General features: G+C 33.4%; 1 protein-coding gene across 6 annotated transcripts; it reads right to left on the bottom strand.

Moving 5' to 3' along the window:
• Positions 1-4,468: 4,468 nt before the first annotated feature.
• LOC104118539 (uncharacterized) lies at positions 4,469-12,638 on the bottom strand. Of its 6 annotated transcripts, none has more exons than XM_070177846.1 (7): positions 12,424-12,629; positions 11,945-12,192; positions 8,801-10,972; positions 8,519-8,693; positions 6,430-6,667; positions 4,878-4,952; positions 4,469-4,804 (listed from the first exon to the last, which is right to left on the bottom strand). In XM_070177846.1, coding segments are annotated over exons 3-6 (486 nt in total). In that variant the 5' UTR covers positions 8,803-10,972; positions 11,945-12,192; positions 12,424-12,629; the 3' UTR covers positions 4,469-4,804; positions 4,878-4,881. The 6 variants fall into 6 exon arrangements, with proteins under 6 accessions (XP_070033947.1, XP_070033946.1, XP_070033948.1 ...); XM_070177845.1 differs by having other exon boundaries at positions 4,469-4,952; positions 8,801-9,058; positions 10,733-10,972; positions 12,424-12,628; XM_070177847.1 differs by having other exon boundaries at positions 4,469-4,952; positions 12,544-12,638.
• Between the last annotated feature and the right edge of the window lie 3,283 nt (positions 12,639-15,921).

Below are 15,921 nucleotides of genomic sequence, written 5' to 3'. Positions count from 1 at the left end.
GCAATGGTTTGTACACGGCCAGATATTTCACAAGCAGTGAACATGGTAAGCCGATATATGGCTTGCTCTGGTAAAGCACATTGTCATGCTGTGAAATGGATTCTCAGATACTTGCGAGGTACTTCAAACACATGTTTGGAGTTTGGGAGAAATACTAACACTTTGGTTGGTTTTGTAGACTCAGATTATGCAGGTGATCTTCACAAAAGAAGATCACTGATAGGCTATGTATTTTGCATCGGTGGTTACGCCATTAGTTGAAAAGCTACATTACAATATGTAGTAGCTTTATCTACTACCGAAGAAGAATATATGGCAGTGACCAAGGCGATCAAAGAAGCTTTATGGTTGAAGGGTCTATTTGCAAAACTCAGTTTATACCAAGGTGGTATTACCATTTTCCGTGATAGTCAAAGTGCCGTTCACTTGATTAAAGATCAAATGATCATGAGAGAACGAAGCACATTGATATAAAGTATCATTTCATCCGAGAAACTATTGCTGAAGGAAAAGTCTCTGTTCAGAAGATCAACACTAGAGACAATCCTGCTGACATGTTTACAAAACCTCTTCCAGTGTCCAAGTTCAAGCTCTGCCTGAACTTGATTGGCATTTATGAAAAATGATTTTGCCCATTAGGATTTTTGCGGAGAAGGTGAAGCAAATTTACTATATATAAGCCGAAATTAGGCCAAGGTGGAGATTTGTAATATGGCCAAATTTTCATGACATTTACCATTACATAATATCCACTATAACAAATTTGTGGATCATGACATTTGCCATGACATAATATCCACTATTAGGCCAAGGATTTTTTGCTATAAATAGAGGAATTTCTCCTCATTTGAAAACACACCAATTCAAGAGCTTTTCACTCTTGTCTTACTTTCTCCTCTATTTTATTATAGAGTATTTTGTAATAGAGTGAGTGTTGAAAAATACTTGTGTGAACCCTTTCTTTGGAGTGGTATTGTGAGATTATTCTCTTGGGGTATTTGGGAATTAGAGCATTTACTCTAATTTTGTACTCTTGTTGGTATAGTGAAATTGCTCCTCTCCGCTTATGGACGTAGACCACCTTGACCGAACCACGTTAAATTTGTGTCTTCTTTATATTCTTTAATTGTCGTTATTATCAATTTCCATTGTCTTTGTTATTATTATTATACCGTTGTTTGGCTAAATTTTGCACTACTCGGGTTCCCGATCCTAACATTAAATGCACTACCATTACCATTGAGATTGCTAACCAAGTGTTCAGGAAGAACCAAATCACCTTTTATTGGATGCTCTTCTTCGTTTCCGACACGAAGCAAGACGACATTGAATACTGGATCTGTTCTTACTTTACATTTCTTGTTAGTTGAATCTTTTTTATTTGAGGTCAGAAATATAACTTTGGCAAGATAACTTTTACAGTCTCTGCTTTTGTCGATTTTGGAACTACTGGTAGTACTTGACAGAAATCACCTCCCAAACCATTAATTTTCCACCAAACGGTTCATTAATATCAAATATATCTCTAGAACTCCGGGCAACTATTTTGATCGTGTGACACTTAGCCATAAGTGCTTTATCCCATATTATCAATTTTGCTTTCCTTATAAATTTAGCACCATTGCTCTGCTTTGATATATTTGTGATGGTTATTTAAGTTGTTTGAAGATGTATATCAAATCTAAAGTGGTTGACCTCACCATAAAATTATTGTTGGTACACAGCTTGCTATTATTGCTAATAGTGTCATGCATCTTAATATGATATTTGCAAGTAATGCATGACATAGAAATATTATTTCGATTCTGCGAGAGGCATCTACAAAGAATAATCTTGTTATACCAAAGTCGACTCTTTATAATATAGTGTTGAAAGCGTGTTCTTGATTAGAATTTAGCTTTAATTGTGCTTTCTTAGACACTTATATGGCATTTAATTCTTAATAATATACTATCCTTTTTACTTTATGTTCTAACGCTCTTTTTATGGATTAAATTTATGTACACTAAGATTTTTTTTAACTTGAATAAGAATTTTACTCATATGATAAATTTAAAATAATTGAATTGGATTCTCTTGGTAAATAATTAATTAAAAGATTTAATTATTTGGTTTTAACATAAAAAAATAATTTATTTTATGTTGATTCAAATCTTAATATTAGTTCATCTCTTGTTTTGAATATTTAATCTTAATTATAATTTTATCTACCGTAAATTTTATTTTCAAAGATTAAAAGATTGATATGACATTTCACTTTTAGATCGTTATGTTTGTAGAATCATTAGTGGTATTGACTCTTACTAACTATTTTTTTTCTCTTCCTAACACATTTATATTCTTAAATATTTTCTTAGTTATTGTTTAATAATTGGGTATTTTTCAATATTACACGAAAAATTGATAAACAATATTATTTGAGTAGGAAAATAGTTTAAATATAAAATAAAATATATTAACGTGGGGTATCTTTTTCTCAATTTCAACACTTTATGCAGTTCATTTAATATTACTTGTATTTTTTCTTGGTATTGGACATTATAGAGTAGTAATGTATTGCCAATACGGAGGATTCTTATGAAATTAATTTTATTAAACCTTCCTACATCTTTTTAATAAGAATTTAATAGACAAAAATTTATTAATTTTAAAATTTTAAATATTAAAAATTAGCATAGAAGGTATTGTAGTAAAAAAAAAAAGTTATTACAGTTATGTCCTTTCCCTATGAGTTCTTAGGGCTATTTTGGTATATTAATATTGTATTTATGCTTTTATAATAATATAGGCCCTCCTTTTTCTAAATGAATTTGGACAATATAATACATTCTCAAATTAAATTATAATAAAAAATTTTAAGAAGTATATCCTAAAAGTAATAGGATTACATAACTAAAGATATTTACTTGTTCAATTTTATATGAATTAGACATCCCGAAAGTAATTATACTAATAGGATTCCTAAAGGGAATCATGTAGGATTCTTAACGTGTAGTATTATGTCCTAAAACTAATAGGATTATAATGCTAATATCTAGAATTCCGATTATCTTCTTTTATTATGAGTTATTATGCTTAATGTTATAAGGTTATTTTTATAAATCGATATTGTATTCATACTTTTATAATAATAAAAATAGATTATATTATAAGCTAACAAGATCGACAATGTACTACTTCAAGTCACTAATTTACCAAGAAAGAGAAAAGAAAAGGGCGAGTTATTATGCTAGGTATAAGAGAATGATCTTGAAATAATTCATAGCAATGAAGGAACTATGTTAGTTATAAGTATCCCGCCATAACAGCAAAATATTAAATTGAGCAACACTGAATCATTAATTGATCGAGAACAATTGAGTTAGTTTTGAAAAAGATTCAATATACACCGGGGAAAAGAAACTGAAATAAGACTGCATATCAAGACAATTTTGATTCAGAAGTATGCAATCTCTGGTTAAATTAAATGAACGGCAAAGGGCCAAATATACTCTGTACTTTCGAAAATGGTCTAAAAATACCCCTCGTTATACTATTGGGCTATATATACCCTTCCCATCATACTTTGAAACAAATATACCATTATTTGGATGGAGTGCCACGTGTCAGCACCAAATGAAAACGACCCATTATTTTTACCCTATCCGTTTTAAAAAACCGACCACCCGACCCGTTTTAAAATTAAGTTTTTTTAAAGCATATATTTTGCAAAAACTGAATTTCTTTTTGTAAAAACTGAAAAAAAAAAAATTTGCAAAATATATATTTTTAAGTCTTTTCAATTTTTTTAAAGTATTTGTTTTGTAAAAACTGAAAAAAATTATTTTTTTAAAAAATGCTTTAAAAATTAAAAAATATATATTCTGTAAAAACTGAAAAAAAAAAATTACAAAATATATATTTTTAAGTCTTTTCAGTATTTTTAAAATATTTTTTTTGGTAAAAACTGAAAAAAAAATAAAAGACTATCCTAAAGCAGTGGACTACATATGCATTAGTTTTAAAAAAATGAAAATATTTTGCAAAATCTTTTTTTTTCCAGTTTTTATAAAAAAAATACTTTAAAAAACTGAAAAATATATATTTTGCAAATTTCTTTTTTTTTCTCCAGTTTTTACAGAATATATATTTTTTAGTTTTTAAAGCATTTTTAAAAAATATTTTTTTTTTCCAGTTTTTACAAAAAAAATACTTTAAAAAAACTGAAAAGAATTAAAAATATATATTTTGCAAATTCCTTTTTTTTTTTTCCAGTTTTTACAAATTTTTTTTCAGTTTTTACAAAATATATGCTTTAAAAAAACTGAATTTTAAAACGGATCGGGTAAAAAAAAAAGAAATGGGTCGTTTTCGTTTGGTGCTGACACGTGGCACTTGGATCCATCCAAAATAAGGGTATATTTATTCCAAAGTATGACGGGAAGGGTATATATAGCCCAATAGTATAACGAGGGGTATTCTTAGACCATTTTCGAAAGTACCGAGTATATTTGGCCCTTTGCCGTTAAATGAAAGCCCAGTTTCAGTCACTTAAACCACAGTAATTTTATTCAGTGACTGAAAAGGCAGAGAGATATGCAAACCATCCAGTTGTGATGTTTTGATCCTCCTAACTCCTATACAAACTTATCATATTCATTACTCCTATTTGGGATGCTTAGAACTCCCTATCCGGAAAGAGAATTGGAGCCACTTGAGACCAGATATATAAAGCAGCAGTCACCCACCCAGTTACAATTCTGACCCAAATGGATGGCCATCCTACATCAACCAATTTCCCACTCTCCCACAGAGGTTGACCAACCTGTCAAAAGCATCACCGAATAAATACTAGCAAGAGAAAAGATAATGTGGAAGAATGAATAGGAGTACGTCACTGGCTTAGCTTTCTCTTTTTCTTCCTCCTGAATCCTGATCAGCCTTGTCCATTGGTAGCAAAGGTTTCCCAGCACCTTCAACCAGAACAAAAAAGAACCATTTTAGTAGAAATCATCTATATATATTGCGGTCAATCTCTGTAGATATCTATGGTAATAGTGGCACCAAGTGTTACTATCAGCTGAGGTGTGACAGGAGGAAAATAAAATGCAGCGCAATAGTGGAAAGAGAAGTAGAGATCTAGCAGCAACATGAGTTGAAACACACTAAGGTTCTGCCTAATCAAGTTCAAAGTACAACTGCTAAGCCTAGACAATTAAGTTATACTCTTATTATTTACTTTAGATTGATTGATTACTAAACAAGCAGAACAGGTCCAAGTAAAATCACTTAGCACTTAGCAGGAGAAGGTTGCTAGCAAAATGAAGTCTACAACAAGTAATGAACAACCAGGAAATAGAATCACACTAGAATGGACAATGAAATGGGAAACCTCGGTATAAGCTAAAAAACCGAGTCCGTTACTTAGATGGTCACTCAACTATCCAAAATTATCTACCAAAGTCATTTTTCTTTCGTTTGCAACAACAAAGTCACTTAACTATACCAATAGCACTAAGAAGGTCACTCAACTAGATTTCTCAAATTTTTGATAGCCAAATACCTATTTTACCCTCTAAATTATCAACTTTTATCTTCTTTTTATTTTTTTTAGCTTTTTAATATAATAATTTTTTTCTCTTTTTAATTTATATTATGGACTTACCTTTGAATAAATAAATTTTATTCATAAATTTAAAAAATTAAAATAGTATTTAAGCATATATAATGTTGGAATAATAAAATATTGAGCATAGTAGAAAATTAATTAGAACAATTTGTTCGTAATAATAATTTTGATATTATCAAATAAACTCAAAATTTATTTACACAATTGAGAATGAAAAAAAATAAAAGTTTTAAAATATATATTCCATGCACCTACTATAGAAAATAATTATTTAAAATAAAAGTATTTTTGTAATATACATTACATATTCTTGAATATTATGCTCAATTATATTATTATTTCGACATTATAATGCTAGAAAAATATTTTTTATTTTTAAACAAAATATTTTTGTTCTATAGGTAAGTCCATAATGTTGACTAAAAAGAAAAAAAAAACAGAAGATAAAAGTTGATAATTTAGAGGGTAAAATAGGTATTTGGCGACCAAAAGTTTGATAAATCTGGTTGAGTGACCTTCTGAGTGCTATAGGCATAGTAAGTGACTTTGTTGTTACAAACGAAAGAAAGATGACTTTGATAGGATAAATTCAGAAGGTTGAGTGACCATCAGAGTAATGGACTCCTAAAAAACCCAAGTGGTTCACCTAGAGAGTCATGTTATCAAATGGAAGCCGATGTGCTGAGAACCACATTTTAATAACTCCTTAAGGTCTGGCAGACAAAATTTAGAGGAACGAAAGGGCACGATTTTACCAAGTGTGAATAAAAGAACCATAAAGTCTTTAAACAGAGTAGCAGTCCAGAATTATGGAACCTAACCTGCACGTGGTGAGCTTGGAGGAGAAAGCAGAGTTGTAGAAGATCCAGCACGAATAGCCGAATAGACAACAGAGAGTACTGTTGTTAGCAGTCCAACCTTAAGTGTGCCAGTAGAAACAGCTTTGGAGTGATGTAGACCATTGCATTCATAATCCCTAGGCTCACTGGCAAGTGCACTGTAGCACAGGTAGGTACAGTACAAAGATAAAACTGATGCTGGAAAAATGCTTCCATTCACCTGCATATGCAGAAACGATAAAAGTTTTATCTTAGAGAAAAGAATTTCTCCAGTCTATTGATAGCTTCATATATGTGCACCGAGAAAAGTTAGACACCAACGAACAAGAAACTTAAGTGAAAACCTCCTATAATATGACATTCAAACAATAAAAACATTGATCTCAGTATGATTGAGTAAGAGATCCCTAGTCTTCATAGGTCGTTGAGCAGCAATCTTCCAAAATAAGCAGGTATTCACCATATATCAATGCTAAGAAGGTCCAGGCTGCTATACTTTGATTAATTTAGCATCAAAGCATGTGTAAAGAATCAAGAAATTCGGAAGTAATATTGCTAATGTTTTCAAACCTGGGCTAAATCCAGAACAGGTGACTCCATCAGTAGTTCAACTTGTGTATTGACCAAAATAAAAACCGTGAAATGGTAGTCATCTAAAAGTTCTTTAGTGATAATCAGAATATATGGATTTCTAAGGAAACATCTGAGGATCAGTGATGAAGAATTCCATTTTGCAACTCTTTATAAAGGAGATTTCCATGCAGTAATCCATGATCACTGATTTTTGTATGACTTAAAAGTGACACTTACGGGAGAAGTCCTTTGAGGAGCTGCCAGGACAAATTGCATTGTTTCAGAAAGGAAGCTAAGGATGTAGATTCCGGGTATTCCTCATCCTGAAATAAGAACAACCAGAGGTTGCTCTCTCTCAGTTCTTTCCTCCTTCTACCACCTTCTCAAGAGATCACATCTTTCTTCTTGCTCCTATAGACAGAAGATCTTGACTGCCAGCAAAGAAGATGGTTCGGTTTGGTTTCCGTCCTTGTTTGGCATGTCTTAATACTTATGTTACTTTGATAACATTGTTTTCAGGTGTTTAGCTGCCTAAAGAGTTGAGAGTATTCAATCAATATTTCCCCACACAAAGGGAAGGATGATTTACAATTGTCTTAATACGTTACTTTGATAACATTGTTTTAAGGTGTTTAGCTGCCTAAAGAGTTGAGAGTATTCAATCAATATTTCCCCACACAAAGGGAAGGATGATTTACAACCTTTAAGGGCGCAAGTCTTTGTCTTCTAAAAGATTCTTTTTTTCTATTTCATATCACTTGCACCTGCTGATATGTGAATATTACCCTTACTCTTTCTAGTAGAGATATTCCCAAATACCATCTTAGTTGTCCACCACTGCTATCATCTCATCAATTTTTTTTCTAACCAATACCGAAACATAGATAAGAAATTTTTTTCCTTTGAAAGGTAGTCTCCATGAAAAAATGATAAGGCCTTCATGATTGATTTTTTCTTGAGTTGCACATCAAATAATTTCAGGATAGATTACGATAAATTTGGTTGAGAACGAATTACATCCCAAGTCCCAATTTTGTTTCCAATTTTAGAAGTCTTTCGTTTCGCTAGAAAACACATGGGAAAATATTTTCCGTTACTAATTAATTCAGAAACTCTATATGTTCAAAGAGAGCTAAAAAGATATTCATGACAAGACAACTTGAACACTAGATGCAGAAAATTCGAATATGGAGAGAGACATATCTAGCAAAGGATGACAGACGCATATGCTGTCATAACTTTCCAGCTTCCAGGATTTGCAATAAACGGACGGCAGAACCTTTAGGTCCACTAATGTAGACAGGACATGATCACAAATTTTTTTAAAAAAATAGATAGGCGGAATATGGAAATCAGTTAATCAGTGTAAGGACGGAAAAAAGCAAATCCTACAATTCACAGAAGAACGCATATTATGCCACATAATTAAGAAGAGACTGAAAAGGGAAAAATGGTCCAGAACCCCCCAAAAAAGAGAGGTGTACAGTAGCAAACTAACCAATGGATGCAGCGTAACAACAGCGAAGACGAAGATGAATATAAGGGTCATCACTATAAAGAAAGTGTTAAAGCCACACTCATGTCCAGATGGAATAAAAAAGTGGAAGAGAAGTCCACTGAAGACAAAGGTAGCCACGTAACACACAAGTGAAGAGACAAGCAGTGTGATGTACCTGAAGAATTTTCAAACAACAAAAAACAATCAAGAGAGGGGAGAGAAAAGAGAGAGTAATAGAGAGATATTAGAGTCAAGAAGAAGGTGAGAATAACTAAAACCAACATGTCATATACAATTCAACAAACCAGAACCGCTCATCATATCCAACCCACTTGTCATTCCAACTATGCACAAAGTCCAACAAGAGTACAACTTGCACAAGGAGAAATAGCCCAGAACCGAACTTCGAAATCGTCTACAACAACAAGAAGCCAGTAATAATCCCACTAGTGGGGTCTGGGGAGGGTAGAGTGTACGCAGACCTTACCCCTACCCCGGAGGGGTAGAGAGACTGTTTCCGAGAGAACTTCGAAATCGTCTCTGCACATAAAAAAATCAGGTGCAAATCCAACATGATGGAAAAAATACAGTTTGCTACTCTTTCAACAATGATTCAAACATTATCTTTAAAAGAATTCTTGTGAATGGATATACTGCGCTACGTATCATATCACTCATTGCATATAAAGCGTAGACCAGATATAAAAAAAAGAAAAAGAAAAGCACTAGTACTGCTAACCGTCTTATTACACCTAAAATATTAGATGCCTGCTTCAACATAATTTCTAACCCAAAATTAAAGATACATGCTTTAACTTTAACACATTAAAAGGCCTAGCCCAAAAGATGGCCTAGTCTGAAACACTGTTGAGACTCGAGATTAATGATTGGTTTTTCAGTATAATGTTGAACGACTAAAATATCCTCGAAATATCAATTGACTATTTTAATCTTCATAAATTAAACTAAGCTTCATTGCATCTTGGACAAAATTGTAAGAATTACAAATTGAATTCCCAATATTGAGGACTTTGAATTCAAGTATGGGTGAGAAGGAGTGTGTCTATTTCCGAGAACCAGTTTGGGTTTATGCCGGGGCGTTTGACTACAGAAGTCATCCACCTTGTTAGGAGATTGATGGAGCAGTATAGAGAGAGAAAGGACTTACATATGGTGTTCATCAACTTAGAAAAGGCGTACGATAAAGTTCTGAAGGAGGTTTTGTGGCAATGTTTGGAGGCTAGAGGTGTACATGTTTCCTACGTTAGGTTGATTAAGGACATGTATTGAGGACATGTATTGATGGAGTAAAGACCCGAATGAGGACGGTGGGTGGGGACTCAGACCATTTTCCGGTTATGATGGGGTTGCATCAGGGGTCGGCACTCAGCCCTTTTTTGTTTGCTCTGGAGATGGATGTACTGACGCGCCACATCCAAGGGAAGGTGTCGTGGTGTATGATATTTGCATATGATATTGTATTGATCGACGAGACGCGAGACGGTGTGAACGCGCAGTTAGAGGTATGGAGGCAGACCCTGGAATCTAAAGGTTTCAAGTTGAGCAGGTCCAAGACAGAATACTTGGAGTGTAATTTTAGTGGCGAGACTCAAGGAGGGGAAGGGGAGGTAAGGCTGGACTCGCAGGTCATCCCTAGGAGAGGGAGTTTTAAGTAGCCTGGGTCTATTATTCAGGGGGATGGGGAGATTGATGAAGATGTCACACATCGTATTGGGGCGGGATGGATGAAATAGAGACTCGCTTCTGGTGTTTTGTGTGACAAGAAGGTGCCACCGAAACTTAAGGGTAAGTTCTATAGAGTGGCGGTCAGACCAACGATGTTGTATGGGGCTGAGTGTTGGCCAGTCAAGATCGCTCATGTCCAGAAGATGAAGGTAGCAGAGATGAGTATGTTGAGATGGATGTGCGGGCACACCAGGTTAGATAAAATTAGAAATGAGGTTATTCGCGACAAGGTGGGTGTGGCCCCTATTGAGGACAAGATGCGGGAAGCGTGGCTTAGGTGGTTTGGTCATGTGAGTAGGAGGAGCACAAACGCCCCGATGAGCAGGTGTGAGAGGTTGACATTAGAGGGCCTACGAAGAGGTAGAGGTAGGCCTAAGAAGAGGTGGGGAGAGGTGATTAGGCAAGACATGGTGTAGCTTCAGCTGACCGAGGACATGACTCTTGATAGGAAGGTATGACACTGCTTACCATAGAAGCTGATGATCCCATTTGGACGGAAAAACATAAATATTACCAAGATGCACCAGCAAATAATTTTCATCGTCCAACCACCATGGTGCATACTGTCACGTGGGTCTTTCTGGCTCTTTACACCGATCATCAAGATTGCCAAAATAGTGAAAAAGAGAAAGTTCCCCAGGCTGACTCGAAGTACAGCATCTGTTTCAAACCATTCCCTGCTTGGTGTTGCGTGAAAGCTATTAATCCCTGCAATATAATTGATAGGTAAAGTTATTCTGTAAGAGTAAAAAGCCCCTCTACATAAAAGCAAAATTATTAGCCAAATCAAAATTAAGTTTCTGCACAATCATCTTGATTGGTCTATAAGAAAATAACAATGAGCTATGGAAACAGTTCACGGTCATTAACCCGGGCTGCAAGGGAAAAATAGATATAAACATAAACTCAAGAACGCAAAAACAGAGTTCTTATTCTCTGACACAACTCCTCTGCATGCTAAAAATATAGCTCGTCAAGGTTTCACATTCTGTAAAATCCAGCGCATGTGGGCTTTTCTTTAACAGAAAATCCAATTTTTCAACTTCGAAACTTGTAGATAATGAGTCCGCCCATCTACCCTTATACACTTAATACCAAACTTGGTTCACAAAAGAATTCAAACTCGTGACGTGCACCTACTATACATCACACGGATGTATTACCTTTGTCATTCAACCAAACCCCTATGGGCAGCGCACTTGAGCTTTTCCAAACTCATAAATCAAGATCCTAATTATAACACCCGAAAGTCTTCCAATAAACAGAAAAAACAACATAGCAAGGAAAATAATGCTCAATAGGCAAGGGAAACCGAAAGGGTAAAAATTTGAAGGTAAATTTACAGGACAAATCAAATCAAGGTTCCTAGCAATCATCCTGGTTCTGTATTGTAAATTGGGTTGAAGAAAATAACTATGAGCTACAATAGCATTTCAAAATCACTAACTTGGCTGAAAGGGAAAATCATATATAAACATAACTCAAGCACACACAAACATAGTTCTTATAACCGACTGATGCTCTTTTAAAACTTGTTCTAATAAGCATATCCGAAAGTCCCACAATAGCGAAACCAGAGAGGCAGAGAACGATCAATAAGCAAGTGCAATCAAAAGAGTTTTCGAACAAAAGGCGGGGAAAAAAACTCATTGACAGTAATTGGAAAAAACAAAAGCTTACAAGGGATTTTCTCCATTAGAGGAGCAGCAGCCTCTCTAAGAATCCATGATACAATGAGTGAGAGAGAAAAAAGACCCCAGTACGCAATCCTAGCGGAACGCCGGCTAATCCCTGACACCACCGTCCGGCAAGCGTCACAAGCGCATGCCGCACAGCATAACGCAAGGCAAGAGCTGCCCACATCCTTAATTCAGTCCCTTATCTTACTCCTCCTTCAATTGATTGCACAACAGTAGTCAACTCAAACCCTAAATTCCAAAAAAAATCAAACCTTTATCGTCACTTTTTTCTCCCATTCAATTCGCACAAGCATAATGAAAATAAATAAAAATAATTGAAATTTGAGAATGTGGTCGAAAGAACGTAGTAATTATCCACGAATTCAAAAAATGTCAGGTTAAATTAATTACGGTGATGATCTTTCTAATAGAGACTAAAACAGTAGCAAAGATTCCAGTGGGTATAAATGGATTTTGTACCTTGTTGCGTTGAAGAAAGAGGAAGTCGAAAAAGGAGAAACTTTGTTTTTGAGAGTGTAGACGGAAAATGGAGACGCCTTAGCTAAAGAGAAGAAGGAGCTGCGAGTAGGACCTACGCACCTCGCCCAGTGAGACGGAAGACGAAACTTTTTCCGAGACCGACTCCATGCGTAAGGAGCAGGATGATATGTTTTCTTTTTCCTTTTTTCTCACAAAAGATTAATTTTTATTTACCAAAAATTACCCATAATATTTTATATATATATATATATATATATATATATATATATATATAATCATCATACTATATTATAAGTGAAAAACCCCTAACTAAAAGCTTAATTACTAAAATATCCATAAAAAAATAGTGGACCCTTCATAAATAAATAAATAGTTTCTTGTTGTAGTTAAACTATTGTATAAAAAGGTAAAAATATTTCATCATAAATATCCTTTATCATGTTAATGGTAATTAATAATTCATTCAACAATAAAATACGTACAACGTACAAAGTTTGAGAATGTATCTGTTAAGAATTTACAGTTGGAGATTACGAAATATTAATGTGGCAATTAATAGTTTCATTTCATTTTAAACATAAGAAATATAGTGGGAACGAAGGGGCAGAGGTTACCTGGGTGAAAAAGGAATAGGAAAAGCCAATGATTGCTTAGATAAACTTGTGGCTTTATAGCCTTCTTTCGTTGGAGTCGTTCCCATTAATTTGGCATTAACATTCTGAAATTCTTCCTTTTGCTGGTTTGGATTTTTTTGCACTTAGATTGATGTGCTCCAAAGTCAAATAAGCACTTTGTGATCTTTTATGGAAAGCAAAATCCATGGTGCTAAGTACTAACATGTTTTCTTTTCACGCAACTAGGGAGTTTGACTCAGGTTAGTTAAAGTCAAATGCTACTATTTTATTTCATATTTGTCTTTTCTTTAGTGTTGTATGTGCATTTGGAGAATTTATCAAATGATAGCTTGGACAATTTAAAATTTTCTACTTAGCTATCTTCACCATGTGTCTCTTCTATCCATCTTTGGCATTCACAATTAATTTTACCTTCGAGAAATAACTTTAAAATCTATAACTTTTTGTAGGATAACAAGTATTCTCAGCGATTCTTCGAAATTCATAGGTCTTAAGCAGTTCTTTCCCGACATTAGATGAGTATCTATCAAAACTAGGACAGCTGAAACACGCTCTTGATGAAGAAGATGTTCATGACCTATCTTTTATTCATCTTGGTAGAGCTTAAGAAGTCTAGAAGACCATTTGCTTTTTAGTGCAAATAATCTTTATGTATCACTCAAAATATTGTGTGAACATGTTTCATCATTTTACTTTCTCATTAGAATATTGCAGTGTACCTTATATTAAAAGAGCACATAAATTGGGATGGAAGGTGGTCTCCATCAAGATATTTGGAAAGAAGGAAGATGAAAATTTTTATAGCAATAATTGGGTGGTCTTTTTTTTTTTTTTTTTTTAAATTTAAGATCAACTAGATTTCAACAGAGATAATCATGAGGAGCATCGTTTATAAGAAATTATTAAATTAGATATAACCAATAACATTTATGTACTTAATAAAATAATAAAAATATAACTACAAATAATATTTTGTATACTATAAGTTATGTTTTTAACTCAAAATGTTTTGGAACTTGTATGCAGTTAATAGTTATTATATTATTTATTTGGTTACAAGCTACATAATGATTGATATGGGATAAACGTTTAATGCTCGTATCCAGAAACTAGTATATCTATCTATCTATCTATCTATATTATTTTAAAAATGAAAATCTCAAAAGTAAAAAGTTGAATTAATAAAATACCTTGTAAATAACCTAAATATCTTACTTCAAAAAATACATAAAAAGAAAGATTTTTTTTTTTAAAGTGTCTTTTCCTAAAAGTTGTGTCCTTCTGAGTTATGAAGGACTCTAATACGGCTAACAACAACTTTAAGGCCAGTTTAGTGCGCAATTGTGTGATTGAATATTTTAGGCTAAATTGCACTTAACGAAAGCCAATCTCCATATCAGACCAAGTACATGAAAAACGGCTTGAACGTTAATGTGCGAAAGTACGCTGACTCCCATAAAATAAAAAAATCTAATAAATATATATTACGTATATTTATTTTAGTAATAAAATTTATTTTACTCTCAGCAATAATTTTACGTATATTTATTTTATGTCAACGTATAGTAAATATTATGTATATAATAAAAAATCTAGATAACATTTGAGGTTATCTAGATAAAATCATTGCAAATAAAAATTAACGGTGTTTAACATTTCTTAGTAAAATATATATTTTACGTATAATAAATAGATAAATAGTAAATAAATTCTATGTATATTTACCATTTGCTATCTAGATAAATCTATTATCTTTATTTCTTTCGGTAAACAAGAAAATAAAGGGAACAAATATTTTGTCAGATCTTAGATTTCTGTTAAAAAATAAAATGTGTTTAGTGTTATGACTAAAAGTGTATCACTTTTTTAAAGTAAATGGACTATTAGTGCTCCATGTGGAAGAATATGTATGACTTTGAGTCTAAAACCAAAGATAATGTATGTTTTTGGACTTTTTTTTTTTAGTGTTATGATTAAAAGTGCACCACTTTATTAAAGTAAATATACTATTAGTGCTACATATGAAAGAATATGTATGACTTTGATTCTATAGCGATGAAGTATTGTTTTAGCCTTTTCCTCCTAGATTTTCATAGTAGCTGTCGTCCCGATTACCATGAAGACATTGCCCGACAGGATAGGAATTAAATTTAGTTTTATTAACTGATTGTCTTTTGGGTTAACACTCAAACAACCAAAAAAATTCAAAAGTCATGCCTTTGAAGTAATGACACCTTCTCGCATCCCATAATATTTAATTTTGATACTAATTTAGCCTTTATCTCCTCCTCCCCAAAAGACGCCAGCCCGTAAATCTTCCTCTCCATTTTTCCCCTTTGCCTTAGGGCTGGACGTGGTTAATAAAGCATACCTCAAAGCGAAGAGGTGAATTTCTCTCTCATTGCCGAATTAGAGCTTCTTCTTCAGACACGGTTGAGAAATCTCTTGGAATGAAAATTCATGTGGTGCTTAAAAAGGGACTGCAATGAATATTTTCTCTAAATTAATGGTCAAGCAACTAATTAGTTTTAAACTTTTTGGACACAAGCATTCCAAGCAATCTAATCTTGTGGTTCTTCATTTTTTTCATATGCTCATTTTTATGGACATTTAGTTTAATGGTTTGACTATAGTTACATGCCGGGGCGAAGTTACGTTGGGTATGAGATATTGTGTATATAGATAAAATATTAGGCTGTAGATATAACATATATTAAACACTATTTGTGAGAGAATTTATTTTTATCTTTTTTCAAGTTTGAACACCCTTGAGTAAAGTTTTGACTTGGCCACTGGTTACATGCTGAACCTCGGCGGCTCACTCGGTCCTCTCGACGCCATT

The sequence above is a fragment of the Nicotiana tomentosiformis genome, chromosome 6 (genome assembly GCF_000390325.3).
Source record: "Nicotiana tomentosiformis chromosome 6, ASM39032v3, whole genome shotgun sequence".
NCBI lineage: Eukaryota > Viridiplantae > Streptophyta > Magnoliopsida > Solanales > Solanaceae > Nicotiana > Nicotiana tomentosiformis.
Note: the sequence above shows the minus strand (reverse complement) of the source record. Positions and strands in the feature narration are given on the sequence as shown.